Here is a 16,099-nt window from a genome sequence, read left to right on the forward strand (position 1 = left end):
TCTCAAGGACCTACTGTGTGATGAGGCTTGGGCTAGAGAGTTTGGATCACAGGAAGGAACCAGGATGCATGCTCTCTGATCCAGGGCTGATGCGAAGGATATTCACTTATTCATTAATTTCCCTGCCCTATTAATTTATATCTCCTAAGGACTTACTGTGTGCTGATGCTTGGGCTGGGTGATGTCTGGGGTACAGGAAGGAACCAACTGTGTGGTCTCTGACCCTGAATGACTCCAGGGCTGATGCTGGGATGTACAACTAGTCACCCAGTACTTCATGAGGACCTACTCTGTGCTGAGGCCTGAGTGATGTCTGGAGCACAGAGAAGACTCAGACACGAGTCTTGACTCTGTAAGGCAGGTCAGGGATTTTTCACTCATTTGTCTATTCATGTGAGATTTCCTGAGGACCTACTAGGTGCCAAGGCCTGTGCAGATGATAGGTCATGAAGGGGCGCCTGGGTGGCTCAGTTGGTTAAGCGACTGCCTTCGGCTCAGGTCATGATCCTGGAGTCCCGGGATCGAGTCCCGCATCGGGTTCCCTGCTCGGCGGGGAGTCTGCTTCTCCCCCTGACCTCCTTGGCCCCTCACCAGCTTCCTTGGTAGGAGAGCCAAGGAAGCTGGTGGACAGGAAGACAGAGGACTTTGTTTGTGTCTGTGTCACTGTCTTAACTTCCCTCCTCCTTATACACATTAAAGATAATTTATGTTTATTTTCAAGGCTTGACATTATTTTCTGACAAATCACATCCCTTTTTCAAACTTTTTCAGGGGCCAAGGAAATCTGAATATGGAATAGACACTGGATGATATCAAGAAATTAATATTTTACTGGGTGTGATAATATTGTGGTTGTATAGAAGATACTTTTTTTTAAAGAGATGCAAACTAAGGTATTTAGCAGTAAAGTGATATCATATCTGCAATTTACCTTAAGATAGACCAGGAAAAAAACATAGGCATATTTTCATGACCTATTTTTTTTTAAGATTTTATTTATTTGAGAGAGAGAATGAGAGAGAGAGAGCGCACACACAACACGGGGGAGGGTCAGAGGGAGAAGCAGACTCCCTGCCGAGCAGGGAGCCCGATGCGGAACTCGATCCCGGGACTCCAGGATCATGACCTGAGCCGAAGGCAGTCGCTTAACCAACTGAGCCACCCAGGCGCCCCTTCATGACCTATTTTAAAAGCAAATATGTATCATAAAATATGGTAGATTTTGTTATGAAAACATTTTTAGGTATCGTGTTCCTGTCCTATTAAAATAGTATTTTTTAAGGCATTTAAATTGGATGGGCATATGGGCATTTATCGTACTTCACACTTTTTTGTATAATTGAAAAATCTCACAAAAATGTTTTACTGTGGGGGGTTTGTTTTTATGCAGAGGGGGGTTTACGTTGTCCCATGACACAGGACAGTTTTTTTGGTCAACCTTGTAAAAAAGACATTCCTAATTGAAAAATATTTTTCCGTGATTTTTTTTTTTTCTTTTCTGGAGCTGGACACATCACAGTGAGATCAAAACAATTGTAAGTGATTCTATACCTATGAAATCTGATGCCCAAACTTTGTGAAATGAGAACATCTTTTCTCTTCTCTAATGATAAAAAGTGCTTCCAAATATAAAATAATACGAGGTGGGAAACTGTGCCATGTGCTACTATTGTGTAGGAAGGTATGCTGTGCATCTTTTTAAACAAATATTCACGTAAATATTTGCTTCTCTATGCATAGAACATGCTGGAAAGATACCAGAAAACTCAAGAATGGTTGCTTCTAGGGAGGGGGACTTGGTGGGTACAGAGGATAGAGTAGGGTATAGGGGTAGGGTTTTTTTTTTAATTGCTAACCGTGGACCCAAGAAATGTGTTACCCATAACATAATTTTGTAGAGATCATGCTGTAGGGCCATAAATTACCTCACTGGGATAGTAGGTAACTACTCTCGTCTGTCTCCCACACCATGGGGAAGGCCCTTCCTACACTGCCCCCAGGCTTGGCTATGATGCTTGCTTTGGCTGATAGGTCCAGAAGCAAACGTGACATTATCAGAGGCTTGAAACTGTGCTTGGGTGGGTCCACTTTCCCAAACTCCTGCTACTGCTGTGAGCGCATACCCAGGTTAGATGCGAGTCTTGAGGAAGACAGTGAAGTCGGCCCAGCTGAGAAGTCCTGGGACAGCCAGCCCGCACCCGAACCTCAGCTGACCACAGGTGCATAACCGAGTCTAGCCAAGATCACCTGGGCCTGGTCCAGACGAAGAGAAACACCCACCGTGGGAAATATTGAACAGACAACTGCGCCCTGGATGACTGTTGCACAGCAAAAGCTGACACGACCATTAAAGGCAGGATTTGGGGGTGGGGGGAGAAAGCTGGAGCAGGGGAAAAGTGTGTCCTCACACTGAAAAAGGCCGGGGTCCACTCTCAAAATCTCCCATTGCAGGTCAGGGGAGAGGCAAGTGTCTTCTCGAACTCGTCCTTCTCTGCATTTCTCTGGCTCGTTCTAATTTGGGAAGCACTGTTTCAGTCCTAAGAAGCTACACTTCTCCTTGAGGCCTCGCTCCCTTAGTCAATATACCCACTTCACCAAAGGAGCCGAACCTTTTATCCGATTAAATTTATTGAACAAATACCTACTGTCATAAAACCTTCAACCATTACAAGGCTCGCTAGAGACGCACAGACACTTCTTTGGGTCTACTGTTGTGGGTCACATTTATAATTCTGCACCGGGAGGCAGGGGGTGTGCGTGGGGGGAGGGGGCGTGCAGTCTGGCAGACGTGGGGTCGAGTCCCGGCCCGGGGACCTCCTCCCCGTGGGACCCTGGGCGCGTCACCGAGCTTCTCTGAGCCGTGGGTTCTTCGCGGGCAGCACCGGGAGGCCAGGGGCTCTCCCCTCAGCGCCGCGAGGCAAGAAGTGAGGTGTGAAAGCGCTGGGCGCGCTGCCCGGCTACGGAAGACTTCCCTGTTGAACGTCAGCTCTCATCCTCCCGCAGGCCGGGGGCCAAGTCTGCAGGCTCGCGGCTGCCTACCGGTTTCTCCTCCCGGTGGGAGCCCAGGTGTCGCGTCAGGTGCTGCAGCTGCGTGAAGGTGTCGCCGCACCGGCTGCACGAGTAGGGCCTCTTGTCGGCGTGCGTTCGCTGGTGTCGGATGAGCGCGGAGGAGAAGCTGAAGGCCTTGCCACAGCCGCCGCACTCGAAGGGCTTCTCCCCGGTGTGCACGATGTGGTGCTGGATCAGGTAGGAGCGGTTGCGGAAGGCCTTGCCGCACTCGGGGCACGCGTAGGGCCGCTCGCCCGTGTGCGTGCGCTGGTGCAGCGTGAGCGAGGAGCCCTGGCTGAAGGCCTTGCCGCACTCGGGGCACGCGTAGGGCCGCTCGCCCGTGTGGATCTTCTGATGCTCGATGAGGGAGGACACGTGGCTGAAGGCCACCCCGCACTCCAGGCACTTGTAGGGCTTGGCGCCCGTGTGCACGAGGTGGTGCTGCACGAGGTGCGAGCGGTTGCTGAACGCGCGGCCGCAGTCCTGGCACGCGTAGGGCCGCTCGCCCGTGTGCACGCGCCGGTGCTGGCTCAGGTGCGACACCTGCGTGAAGGCCTTGCCGCACTGCGCGCACGCGTACGGCTTCTCGCCCGTGTGGATGCGCCGGTGCTCGGCGAGCGAGGCGCTCTGGCTGAAGGGCGCGCCGCACTCGGGGCAGGTGTAGGGCTTCTCGCCCGTGTGCACGCGCCGGTGCTGCGCCAGGTGCGCGATCTGCGTGAAGGCCTTGGCGCACTGGCCGCAGGCGTACGGCCGCTCGGCAGTGTGGGTGCGCTGGTGGCGGACGAGCGCCGAGGAGAAGCGGAAGGCCTTGTCGCACTGCGCGCACGCGTACGGCTTCTCGCCCGTGTGGATGCGCTGGTGCTCCAGCAAGGACGAGCGGTTGCGGAAGGCCTTGGCGCACTGGCCGCACGCGTACGGCCGCTCGCCCGTGTGCACGCGCCGGTGCTGCGCCAGGTGCGTGGGGCGCGCGAAGGCCTTGCCACAGTCGGCGCAGCGGTGCGGCCGCTCGCCCGTGTGCGTGCGCCAGTGCGACGCCAGGTAGGAGCCCTGGCTGAAGGCCTTGCCGCACTCGGGGCACGCGTAGGGCCGCTCGCCCGTGTGCGTGCGCCGGTGCAGCGTCAGGTGCACGCTCTGGCTGAAGGCCTTGCCGCAGTCGGCGCACGCGAACGGCTTCTCCCCGGTGTGCGTTCTTTGGTGCAGGGTGAATGCCGAGCAGTAGCTGAAGGCCTTGCCGCAGTCCCCACACGTCCACGGCTTCCTGGGGCCGCCCGCTCGCTCCTCCTCCTCACCCGGGTCGGCCGCCTTCTGCTTGGAGTTCCTTCTCGGCGCCCCGCGCCTCGGGGGCCTGCTGTCGGCTTGGGTACGGGGAGGGCTGGATCCGCTTCCCGGGGTCCCGCCGAGTCCGTCCTGCGCCCGCACGCCATCCCCGGCGGGGTCTTCCCCGGGGGCCACGGCCTCTTGCTTCACGCAGCTTACCTGGCTTTCCTGCCGGTCCCTGCCCTGACCCTCTTGTTTCCAGGTTTCTCCCGCCTCGGGGCCCCGGGGGGCGGCCTCGGGAGAGAGTCCTTCCATGCCCGCTTCCTGAGCCACTGCCTGTTGTCACATCTTCTCGACTGGCCCTGAAAGAAAAGAGAAAAACCGAACAGGTTGGTCGTTTGTCCTGGGCTGGCAAAGACTCAGTGCAGGGTCTCAGCCTCCGTACTCCGGACGGTTGAGGTCGGGTCACTCTTTGTTGTGGGCCGTCCTGTGCACCGTAGGGCGTTCAGCAGCACCCCTGGGCCTGCAGTCAGGGATTACAGGCAGCAGCCCCCACCGTGTGACCACCAAAAGTGTCTCCAGACATTTCCAAGCGTCCCCTGGGGGGCAAAATGATCCCTGGGAATCTCTGACTTAAAGAACTGAAAACAATTTTAAAAGATCCTTGCAAAAACAGGACTCTGGCAGCTTTTTTTTTTTTTTTTAAAGATTTTATTTTATTTATTTGAGAGAGTGACAGAGACAGAGAGAGAGCACGAGCGGGGAGGAGAGGGAGAAGCGGGCTCCCAGCTGAGCAAGGAGCCAGACTCCAGGCTGGATCCCAGCACCCTGGGATCATGACCCGAGCCGAAAGCAGACGCTTAACCAACTGAGCCACCCAGGTGCCCCTGACAGCTCTTAAATATAGCCTTGCAACCTGGTGCTACAGGCTAGAATGGGTCTCCTCCCCGCCCCTCCCCCCCCCCAATTCATAGGTCAAAGCCTGAAGTGATGGTGTCTGCAGGTGGGGTCTTTGGGAGATAATGAGGCCCCCCCATGATGGGATTGGTGTCCTCATAAGAGGAAGAGAGACCAGAGCTCCCTCTCTCCACAGTGAGGAGACCATCTCCAAGCCGGGAAGAGGGTCCTCACCAGAACCCCAACTACGCTGATGCCTTCATCCTGAACTTCCAGCCTCCGAAACTGTGAGTAAATTGTTGCTGTCGAAGACATGGGAGTCTGTAGTACTTTGTTATGTCAGTCTGAGCTGAGAGTTTTCTCTGCTGGAGAAAAATCATACACAGAGGAACAGGGAGCTCCCAAACTCCACGCATAATATACTGCTGGTGGGACCAGGCACTGGACAAACCACTGGCATTTTCAAGGAAAGCTAAAGACACACATCCCCTGTAGCTCAATAATTACATTTTCTGGAATGTGAGCAGGAGAAACCGCACAGGTGTACGTGGAGGCTTGTCCAAGATTGTAACAGCCAAATACTAGAAGACAATCCAGCTGTCCAGGGACATGGGAACAGTCCAATGAACAGGGGTATATTCATACAGTGGAGTATCTCACAGCATAAACACAAACACCTGTCGGCCACCGTACCAGCTCAGAACCTCAGATACACAGTGTGGGCAAACAAAGTAAGATGCAAAGAATTGATCAGGTACGATGCTATTTAGGTTAAAAACAGGCGCACTCAACCATCTATTTTTTTTTTTTTTAAGATTTTATTTATTTGAGAGAGAGAATGAGATAGAGCATGAGACAGGGGAGGGTTAGGAATTATGAACATGTGGCAAAGGTTCACTGCTCCAACCATGGGCCTCCCCTGTTCCACAAACATTCCAGGCATGCTCCTGACTCAGGGCCTTTGCACTGGCTGTTGAATTTGCCTGGAGTGTTCTTCCCCGGAGCCCAGGCCTCAGGGAGAAGACTTCTGAGTGTAGACCCAGAAGTGAAGGAGCGAGCGTTCTGGGCCATGAGTGCAGCAGAAGCAAAGGTCCTGAGCAGGACCATGGCTGGGGTGACAGAGGAAAAGCAAAGGTGCTGGGCATTGGGGGAGGGAGTAGAGCAGAACAACCGAGGCAGGTAGCAGGGGAGATCAGGTATAGTGGGGGTGAGGGTCAGAGCAAGCAGGGTCTTGGGTGCAGCAGTGAGAACGTTGCTGGTGGGAGGCAGGCTGGGCCAGGCCCAGTTCTGGTGCCGTCTCCACAGGCAGCCCTCAGGCCTGTGTCCCCAGAGAGGGCAGGGGTACCCACCTCGTGGTCTTGGGAGCATCAGGTCCTGTCCACGTCACTCAGCTTGGGGCCCCTGCTCTCGCTGCCATGTACTGGTGGGTCCAGTCATCATCTGTGAGAGAAAGAAATGGGAGCCGTAAAGGAAGATGCTGGGGCAGAGGGCGTTTCCTCTGGGTGCGTGTGGGAGGGTTTGTGGCTTCAGGGCGGAGTAGTCCTGGCACGGGCATGCAAACAAACAGGCAGCCAATGGGGAGACGCAGACACACTCACAGGCGGACACACACGGAGTCACACAGAAGCCCACATGCCGCCCTGCTCCACACAGACAGGCCGTGCACCGGGACACCACCCACAGTGACACCCAGGCACACGCAGTCACACACGTGCAGGGTCTGGCCCGTGCGGCGACCCCAGGCTTGCGCAGTGTATCCTACACCCCTGTGACCCCTGCACAGACCTCCACTTGCAGTCCTGTTTAGGCACACAGAAGGACACAGGCACACTCAGGCTGGCAGACACGCCCATTGAAAAACACTACAGACAGCAGCCCCCCCAGACACACATGGAGTCACACACTCCACACCCAGGAGAACAGGTTCCACACACGGGCACACATGGGCACGGGTCTTGCAGTGCAGACACCTGCTCACTTAGGCTCGCCGCTCCCCCTTTACCGGGCGCCTGCCGGCAGACGTGTGTGGGGGCGGACTCACATGCAGAGTTGCACCCACAGTTACACACCTGCAAGGGCACACACTGAGGTGGTCACCCTCACGCAAACACACAGGGGCGGACTCACATGCACGGCTCACACCTGCACGGGCACGCAGGCGCAAACACACGGTGACATGCGGCGACGGACTCACGCACAAAGTTCTGCAGTGATGCACGTGCAGACACGTGGAGACAGGCGGGGCGGGACTCACATGCACACCGCGCTGGAGCCACGAACGTACAGCGACACACCGACACGCACACCCGCGTGCACACCCACTCGCGCACGCGCACACCACACACCAATGCCCTCGCCTCCCAGCACCAGCTCCGAAGGCTGTGGGCGGCTACCCTCGATCTCGGTGGGCTCGGGTCAGGTTCTCCTCAGTCTCCGGCCCTAGCCGGCCCGCGCGGACCCCGGTAGCCCCTGGTCCCACGGTGGCTCGGACAAGCTGGCCGGACAGGTCGCGGCCGCGACCACCCGGGTGGGCCTCAGCGCCAGGCCGGTGCGGACTGCGCGTGCGCGGCGGGACAACGCGGGCCCCCGCGCCTCTCCCGAGAACTACAACTCCCAGAAGGCGCCGTGCCGGGAGCCCGGAAGCTCCCCGCCCTGCGCGCGGAGGGGCAGCAGCCGGCCTGGGGTTCGGAGTGGGGGGCGGGGTCAGGGGCATGGGGGCGGGACTCTTCCTCCTTAGGGGCGGGGCGCAGTCCACAGGCTTAGCGGGGAAAACCAACGGAGGATCAGAGACGCTAAGTCACTGAACACAGGCCAAACAGCGCAGCGAGGGCGGGAGCGCCGCTCGCCACCCACAGTTCACCATGAAGTGGTGGAAAGCATTTGGGGAATTTGATCTAATTCCCCTCCGAAGCCGAGAAGGTGACAGGTGCATCTAGGCGGGCCAGCGGTTGTAGCGAACGTGCACATCCACGTGTTCTCTTGGCCCGCCAGTATTTTCAAGTGCTTCCGATGAGGAAATTCTGTTAGCATTCAGAAATTGTTAACTGGGCCCTTCAGGTAACTGGGAAAGCAAAGAAACGGGTGAACAGAGAATGGGAAGACAAATGTATTTGACCCAAATCGACATGCCATTGATTGGGAGGTGCCACATTATTTTATGGGCCCCCAGGGCTGCCCATCAGACCATCACACACACTTTCTTTACACTTCATATTTTCATCTTATACGTAGACCTCAAGAGGCATTGCATGTTTTCCCTTATCCTTCTGGAAGCTTCTGGCCTTGCCATGGTAAGAACAGCCCAGTGTCCTTTCCAGCCTGCAACTCATGGAGCAGAGCCTCTCAGGTTAATACACCGACCTGTGGGTTCAAGAATAAAGGATTGTGGTTTTAAGCCACTGAGGGCTTTTTTTTTTTCTGGTTTAGTTTTATATTTGAAGATTTAAAAAATACCTCTTGCATATTCCTTATAAACCATGTTGAGAGCTCAGAAGTCTGCAGAAGTGTTTTTTTTTTCTTTTTACCACTAAAAAGCTGGCAGGAATTATTCAGATACATGTATATCATGAGGAAAAACATTTGACTATGCTCATTTCATTATTCTGTGGTTTAGAAAGTCAGGCAGGCTGATATGAGGAATTCTTAATCTCAGGAAACAAACTGAGGGTTGCTGGAGTGGTGGGGGGTGGGAGGGATGGGGTGGCTGGGTGATAGACATTGGGGAGGGTATGTGCTATGGTGAGCGCTGTGAATTGTGCAAGACTGTTGAATCACAGATCTGTACTTCTGAAACAAATAATGCAACATATTTTAAGAAAAAAGAAAAAGAAGAAGATAGCAGGAGGGGAAGAATGAAGGGGAGTAAGTCAGAGGGGGAGACGAACCATGAGAGACGATGGACTCTGAAAAACAGGGTTCTAGAGGGGAGGGGGGTGGGGGGATGGGTTAGCCTGGTGATGGGTATTAAAGAGGGCACGTTCTGCGTGGAGCACTGGGTGTTATGCACAAACAATGAATCATGGAACACTACATCAAAAACTAATGATGTAATGTATGGTGATTAACATAACAATAAAAAATTATTTAAAAAAAAAAAGAAAGTCAGGGCACAGCAGGGAGGCTTCCCCTCTGCTCCACGGTGGGACTTCATCTGAGGTGGCCCACACAGCTGGAGATGGCTGGGCTGGCTCATTTAGGGCTATCCATCTGGGGCCTGGGTTTTTGTCTGTGTGGTGTCTTTTGGGGCTGGCCAGACCTCTCCATGTGGCTAGCTTGGGCTTCCTCACCGCATAGTGGGCACAGAATAGGAGAAATTCTTAGAGGGTGGTTCAGGGCTTTAATAGGAGGAATCCAGGAACAAGCCACTGAATGGAGGGGCTATTTGTTACACAGTAGCTTAGTGGCCACTGAGGCAGGGCCAAGAGATGAGGCTGAAGATGAAGATAATTCAGTTTCTGGTGGGCCATACTAAGAACATTTCCTGAGGATAGTTGAGAATCACTGTTGTGCTTTTTCTTCTTTTAAAGCTGGAAGAGTCTGCGTTTAGGTTAATATGTGTCCCTGCCTAGTGTGAATGCCGGGTACTGTTTACTCCAATCCTTTTGGGTGGTCCTTTCCTGAGCCTCAGATCATTGCTCCGCTAAGTGCTCATGGAGGGTCCTCCATGGATATCCCGACTTCTCTCTCTCTGCTGCTCTCTTCTATTGAGTACTCTTTCCCATAAACTCTGGCCCCATGGTCCTCCTGGACACACAGCTCCATCTCTTCAACTCACAGGGTCTACAAGTCTCTGCCTGATTCCTCCCCTGCACCATGACCTGGAAACTCTCTGAAGACAGTAAGTTGGGGCAATTGTAGGGCTCACCTTGTTCATTTCCCACACATACCAGTAATCACTATCCTCCGTAGCCTGATGTCCACTGTCTTAAAAACCACTGTGTTTTGCCCCTTTTATGGCTGTTTCAGAGAGAGGAAATCTGGTCCCTATTACTCCATCTTGGCCAGAAGCAGAAGTCCCGAATTAAAGTTCGTAATTAAAATTCGCCTCATTTTTTTTTATAGAAAACAACAGCAAGTGCTATTTTACCAAAAAGCAGAAATGGTCTGAATTTATGCCAAGAGGAATGTTGTGTTTTTTTTTCTCTGATGGAAGACAGTGATGCTTTCACTACAGTGATATATTAGCTTCATGTGGAAGTGTTTGAGGACCCTTGTGCATCCTTGCTGAAATCACGAAAGGGGACATTTTCTTCAAAGAATGGACAATGGAAACAGCCCACACATTCTTTTCCTTTAAATATGATTTTTAAAGCTGTTTTCTTTAGAAAGCGATATTGAACTGTTACGGGCTGAATTGTGCCTACTCCTCCAAGAAAAGAAAGATGCATGGAAGTCCGAACCCCCAGTATCTCAGAATGTGACCTTAGTGGGACACGGGGTCTTTATCCTTAACAGAGGTAATCAAGTTCAAATGAGGTCCTTAGGGCAGGGCCTTCATCAAACATGACGGGCGTCCTTGTAAGAAGGGGACACTTGTACGCAGAGGCAGACACGCACAGAGGGTGCCGACTGCAGATGGCAGCCACCTCCACCGGGTGTCTGCACAGAAACACCTGAATTAGCGTCGGATTCGATCACGTGAACCTGAGCGCGGCAGGAGTCTCGAGGAAATGGGAAGGACAGGGGTATGCAGAGGGAAGCGACAGAGATGAATGTTAGTTCTAAGTGTAATTAGAGAAATCACCAAGAAGTCTTATTTCCAAGAAAGATAAAAAGGAAAGAGGCCAAATGTAAACGGCGGTACATAGAATTACGTTCTGCAGTTACCTCCAAGGACATGCAGTCAGATACACCTGCCCTCTTTTCTCAAACGACCGTGTTGACCACTTGGGGGCGCTGTGGCCCCACAGAAAGAAGGATAAAATCTGCTCAAACAAAGCCTTTCCCTTAAAAAATAGGGGAAAATAAGATTCCAGTGCGGGGGTGCTGAGAGCCTGGGTGGGGGGAGGCCGGGTTGGGGTCCTCAGTCCCTTCCCCCCAGGAAATGCAGTTTTAGGCCCCTGTCCCCAGGAAAACCCCTTGCACACCCGCTCCTGGAAGTGCAGGGCATGACATTTTGTGGAGCAAGAAGGAGTGTGATATGTTGCTGCCCCCTCACCTCCAGGGCCCGGCTCGGTGGGCAGGAGGGCCGGGGACATAAAGGTGTCCCCATGGCAGTCCACGAGTGTCACTGGTTCTGCGCAGCCTGGTGCGACCTTGTCTTGGACCCTAGCAGCGCTGGTGTGGCAGGCGATCAGAAAGCCCCTGGCTTTCCTGGCTTCCCGGCTTGCTCCGCGCAGGCCCAGGTTCCAGCCTTGACCTCACCGGCTTCTGCTGAGTGGCCCCCCGGGGCCAGCGATTTGGCCCCCCTGTGTCTGCCCGCTTATGGGGCGGAAAGGGTGGGGTCCTCAGGCATGAAATCCTCCATAGCAGTTCACACTGCTGTCTTTAAAAATTATATTCCAGGGCGCCTGGGTGGCTCAGATGGTTAAGCATCTGCCTTCGGCTCAGGTCATGATCCCAGGGTCCTGGGATCGAGTCCCGCATCGGGCTCCCTGCTCCTTGGGAGCCTGTTTCTCCCTCTGCTTCTCTCTCTCTCTCTCCCTCTGTCTCTCATGAATAAATAAATAAATAAAATCTTTAAAAAAAAATTATATTCCAGTCTATCCTATTTTATCTCATTAAAAACATGCTGGTCAGGATAAATGGGATTGATTACGCTACCCCTAGTATAGACCGTCCCCTTTAGAGACAGCTGAAAAACACTGCGATTAAAGGTGTCCATAGAGGAGCTAGACTTTCGTAACTTGGCCCCTGGCTAAGCCGTAACAGTTGTGTGACTCTGGTCGGACTACATCAGCTCTCGTACCTTAGTTTTTCCTACGTGTAAAATGGGGATGATCCTGGGAATGGCCCCCGCCTCTTAGGAGTGTGGTGCCGTTTAAAGTACCCAGAACAGTGTCTGACCCAGGAGAAGGGCCATATAAGAGCCACAAGGATGATGATGGTGATGATGGAGCCTAAGCAGATTCACCAGATCAGTTTTGGCCCCAGGAATACAATATTTAATGTTTGAAAACCACTGGTGCCTTAAGACTTAATTTCTTCATTGGTGAAGTACAGACAAAACAAATACTTCCTTCATAAGGCTATAGTGAGAATTATAGAGGTGATTCATTCACTCAACAAATTATCTATCCATCTATCCATCCACCCACTCATCTCTCTCCATCCATCCATCACCCATCCATCCAGCCATCCACTCGTCTGTCTGTCTATCTATCTATCTATCTATCTATCTATCTATCTATCTATATTTTTAGTATCTACTGTGTGCCAGAAACCGCTCTAGCCACTGGGGATATATCTACCAACAAAATAAAAATGCCTGTCCCCCCTGGGTCTTCCATTCCGTTGAAAGAAGACAGGCTCTTACCCAGTGAATAAATTAATTACCTAGGATGCTAGAAATTGATAAATGCCATGAATGGAAATAGAGTCCAGAGGTAGGAGGGGCTGACTTTGGGTGGATATTCTTGTTGTGAATACTTTCTTCAGAGAATGCCACACTGAGGAGGTGTTAATTAGGCAAAGATACAAGAAAGTGAAGGAGAAAAATGTTTTTGAGTGAAGGTACAGCAGGGTCAAAATAGCTGAGCTGGGACCATCCAACCCTTGGAGTATTGGCACGGAGCCCACAGTGTGCTTCAAGCAGAGTGGACAAGGTGTACTGTAGGAGGTATAATGGGGCTGGGGCCATGCAGGGCTTCCCACATCACTCTAAAACCTTGGCTTTCACTCTGAGTGTGATGTGGAGCCAATGGAGGATTTTAAGAAGAGTAGCCATAATGTGATTGACGTTTTAATAGAATGACTTTGTTGAGATGACAGTAAAGGTACGAGAGGAAAGTAGCAGGTGACAAACATGGGCGGGGAGAGTAACCCACGTGTGGATGATGGCGGCTTTATACAAGGGTGACAGTGATGGAGACCGTTAAAAGGTGTTTTGATTTCCGCTATTTTGGAAGAGAAAAGCCAACAGGATTGGCTTATAATTTACACGTCCAAAACGATGGCAAGCATGACATCAAAGTTTTCAACACCGAGTAACAAACCACTAAATCACTGTTAACTGAGACACCAGAAAATGTGGGAGAAGCAGGTAGGGTGGATCTCCTTAGGATCTCTTCAAGGGGTATGCGCCATTCAAGTTCTCTTTCAGGCATCAGCTGGAAGTTTCTGGAAGGTGGTTAAATGGGGGAGTCTGAGCTTCGTGGGGGAGGACTGGAACAGTTGTGACTCTGAGAATGAAGCATTCTGAAAAACAAATATTTAGGGAGGAAGCCATTAATAACCATTTAAGGCAAGGCTTCTGGGCGATTTCCCATTGGGTTCTACAGTTTGCTTAAGGCCACGCTAAGAACGCTGTTCCTAGAGTCGTGTACCAATTCTGGTTGTCTAGAAAACTTCCACTTTTTAAAAATTTGATTTTCGCCAGTTTTATTGAAATATAAATGACATGTAACATTTTTATTTATATATTTATGTATTTATTTATGGACAGTCCACAAGCCCTCATTGAGATGAGGAAACAGGCTTTTTCATTCTGAATCTTTCCTAAGATTTTTTTTATTAATGTGCTTCTTCAAAACATTCTGTGAATTTTTCTTTCTTTACAGTACATGCTCATAGTAGAGCATCTGAAACTATAGGAAATGGTAAAACGGATCCACAGGCCCTGGACATGCCTCCTATAGGATGCCTCCCCCCGACACACTGTCTCCCATTAAAACACATCACATCAGGGGCGCCGGGGTGGCTCAGTCGTTAAGCGTCTGCCTTCAGCTCAGGTTATGATCCCGGGGTCCTGGGATCGAGTTTGACGTCGGGCTCCCTGCTCCGCAGGGAGTCTGCTTCTCTCTCTCCCTCTCTCCCTCCCCTCACTCACGCTCTCTCTCTCAAATAAATAAAATCTTTAAGAAAATGTTCATTTATTTTATTTTATTTTATTTTTAAAGATTTTATTTATTTATTTATTTGAGAGAGAGAGAATGAGAGATAGAGAGCTCGAGAGGGAAGAGGGTCAGAGGGAGAAGCAGACTCCTCGCCGAGCAGGGAGCCCGATGCGGGACTCGATCCCGGGACTCCAGGATCATGACCTGAGCCGAAGGCAGTCGCTTAACCAACTGAGCCACCCAGGCGCCCAATGTTCATTTATTTTAATTTCGCTTTTTCAAAAAGGTCAAAGCTGAGATATATATATATATATATATATTTTAACATTTCACTTTAAAGACAGAAATAGGGGAGAGCAGAGAAGGAAAGGAGGCTCAGGGACATACACATTTTTAAAATGGCTCGTTTTAGGACTGTCACGCAAGGTCCCACAGACTGAGTGGCTTTTACGACAGCAACGTGTTGGCCAGAGTCTGAGACCACAGTGTGGGCGGGGCCGTGCTCCCTCTGCAGGTGCTCGGGTGGCCTCCCTCCTAGCTTCCGGTGCTCCCGGCTTGCGGCAGTGTCACTCCAGCGTTCATGCGGCTTCTCCCTGTGCCTGTCTGTGTCCAAATTTCTCCTTTTTGTGAGGACCCCGTTAGTGCTCAAAGCCCAGCCTGATGTTCTCAGCTTAATTAATCTGATAATCTGCAAGGACCCTCTACTTCTAAATAGGGTCACTACACAGGGACTGGGAGTTAGCATTTTAACACAACCCTTTTGCGGGGTGGACACGATTCAAGCCAAAGAAGGGGTTCGCCCAGCCGCCTTCAGCTGTGTGAATGAGAGGACAGAGAAGGCCGGGAGCTGTTCTCAAGTGTGGCTGGGTGGACTTCTGCAGAAGAGAAGGAAGGTCCGAGGCATAGGGCCTAGGCTGTGCGTGAGGAACTTGTTGCGTAGATGGGCTGTGGATGTACACCGATGGCAAGGGGAGGCGAGAGATGGGGACGATGAGGAACAATGGAAAAGCGGAAGGGCCGTTGCATTTTAGGCAAGGCACTATTGGGCTGAAGTTGTAGAGAGGGGAGCCCACCCCAGCGGAGGGGGTGACCTGGGAAGGAGCAGCTGGGGTAGTCTTGGAAGATCAGGGTGTTGGAGGCGTCACTCACATTATGGTGGCTTTCTTTCAATCTTGAACAATGACAGTTACCTAATAACGGCCTGTGTGGGCAGGTTGGGCACTGCACAACTTCTCCAACCTGGGAAATAGGACAATTCACTGTCATTTCCTTGACCTTGACTTTAACGCGGTGTTTACTTCTAAGTTTTTAATGGCTGCCACTGACAAGCCAGCTCGCAAAGATCTGCCGCTACGGGAAGGCATGTAGAGAGACTGAATGTTGAAAAGGTGAGCCACGGGAGTAAGCAGTTCCTGTGGCGTCAGACAGATACCGAATATTGCTGTGCGTCCCTCATGTGTAAAATATCCAAAGGGCCTTTTTTTTTTTTTGTCACTAAGTTTCCTACAACAATAATCAATGGACGGCTGATGTTTTATTTTTATTTTTATTTTTTTATTTTTTGGACATCTATTTATTTATTTTGATGTAGTGTTCCATGATTCATTGTTTGTGCATAACACCCAGTGCTCCACGCAGAACGTGCCCTCCTCAATACCCATCACCAGGCTAACCCATCCCCCCACCCCCCTCCCCTCTAGAACCCTCAGTTTGTTTTTCAGAGTCCATCGTCTCTCATGGTTCGTCTCCCCCTCCGACTTACTCCCCTTCATTCTTCCCCTCCTGCTATCTTCTTCTTTTTCTTTTTTCTTAACATATGTTGCATTATTTGTTTCAGAAGTACAGATCCGTGATTCAACAGTCTTGCACAATTCACAGCGCTCACCGTAGCACATACCCTCCCC

General features: G+C 51.6%; 1 protein-coding gene across 6 annotated transcripts; it reads right to left on the minus strand.

Moving 5' to 3' along the window:
- Nucleotides 1–1,164: 1,164 nt before the first annotated feature.
- ZNF835 (zinc finger protein 835) lies at nt 1,165–7,736 on the minus strand. 6 transcript variants are annotated; one of them, XM_025849339.2, is made up of 3 exons: nt 7,596–7,736; nt 6,552–6,642; nt 1,165–4,667 (listed from the first exon to the last, which is right to left on the minus strand). In XM_025849339.2, exon 3 carries the CDS (start codon nt 4,618–4,620, stop codon nt 2,983–2,985), a length of 1,638 nt encoding a protein of 545 aa, XP_025705124.1. In that variant the 5' UTR covers nt 4,621–4,667; nt 6,552–6,642; nt 7,596–7,736; the 3' UTR covers nt 1,165–2,982. The 6 variants fall into 6 exon arrangements, with proteins under 6 accessions (XP_025705124.1, XP_073745398.1, XP_025705125.1 ...); XM_073889297.1 differs by having other exon boundaries at nt 7,548–7,736; XM_025849340.2 differs by lacking the exon at nt 7,596–7,736 and adding an exon at nt 7,457–7,493.
- Nucleotides 7,737–16,099: the final 8,363 nt, after the last annotated feature.

The sequence above is a fragment of the Callorhinus ursinus genome, unplaced genomic scaffold (genome assembly GCF_003265705.2).
Source record: "Callorhinus ursinus isolate GAN/ISIS: 27379988/994484 unplaced genomic scaffold, GSC_fseal_2.0 scaffold106, whole genome shotgun sequence".
In the NCBI taxonomy this organism is placed as follows: Eukaryota; Metazoa; Chordata; class Mammalia; order Carnivora; family Otariidae; genus Callorhinus; species Callorhinus ursinus.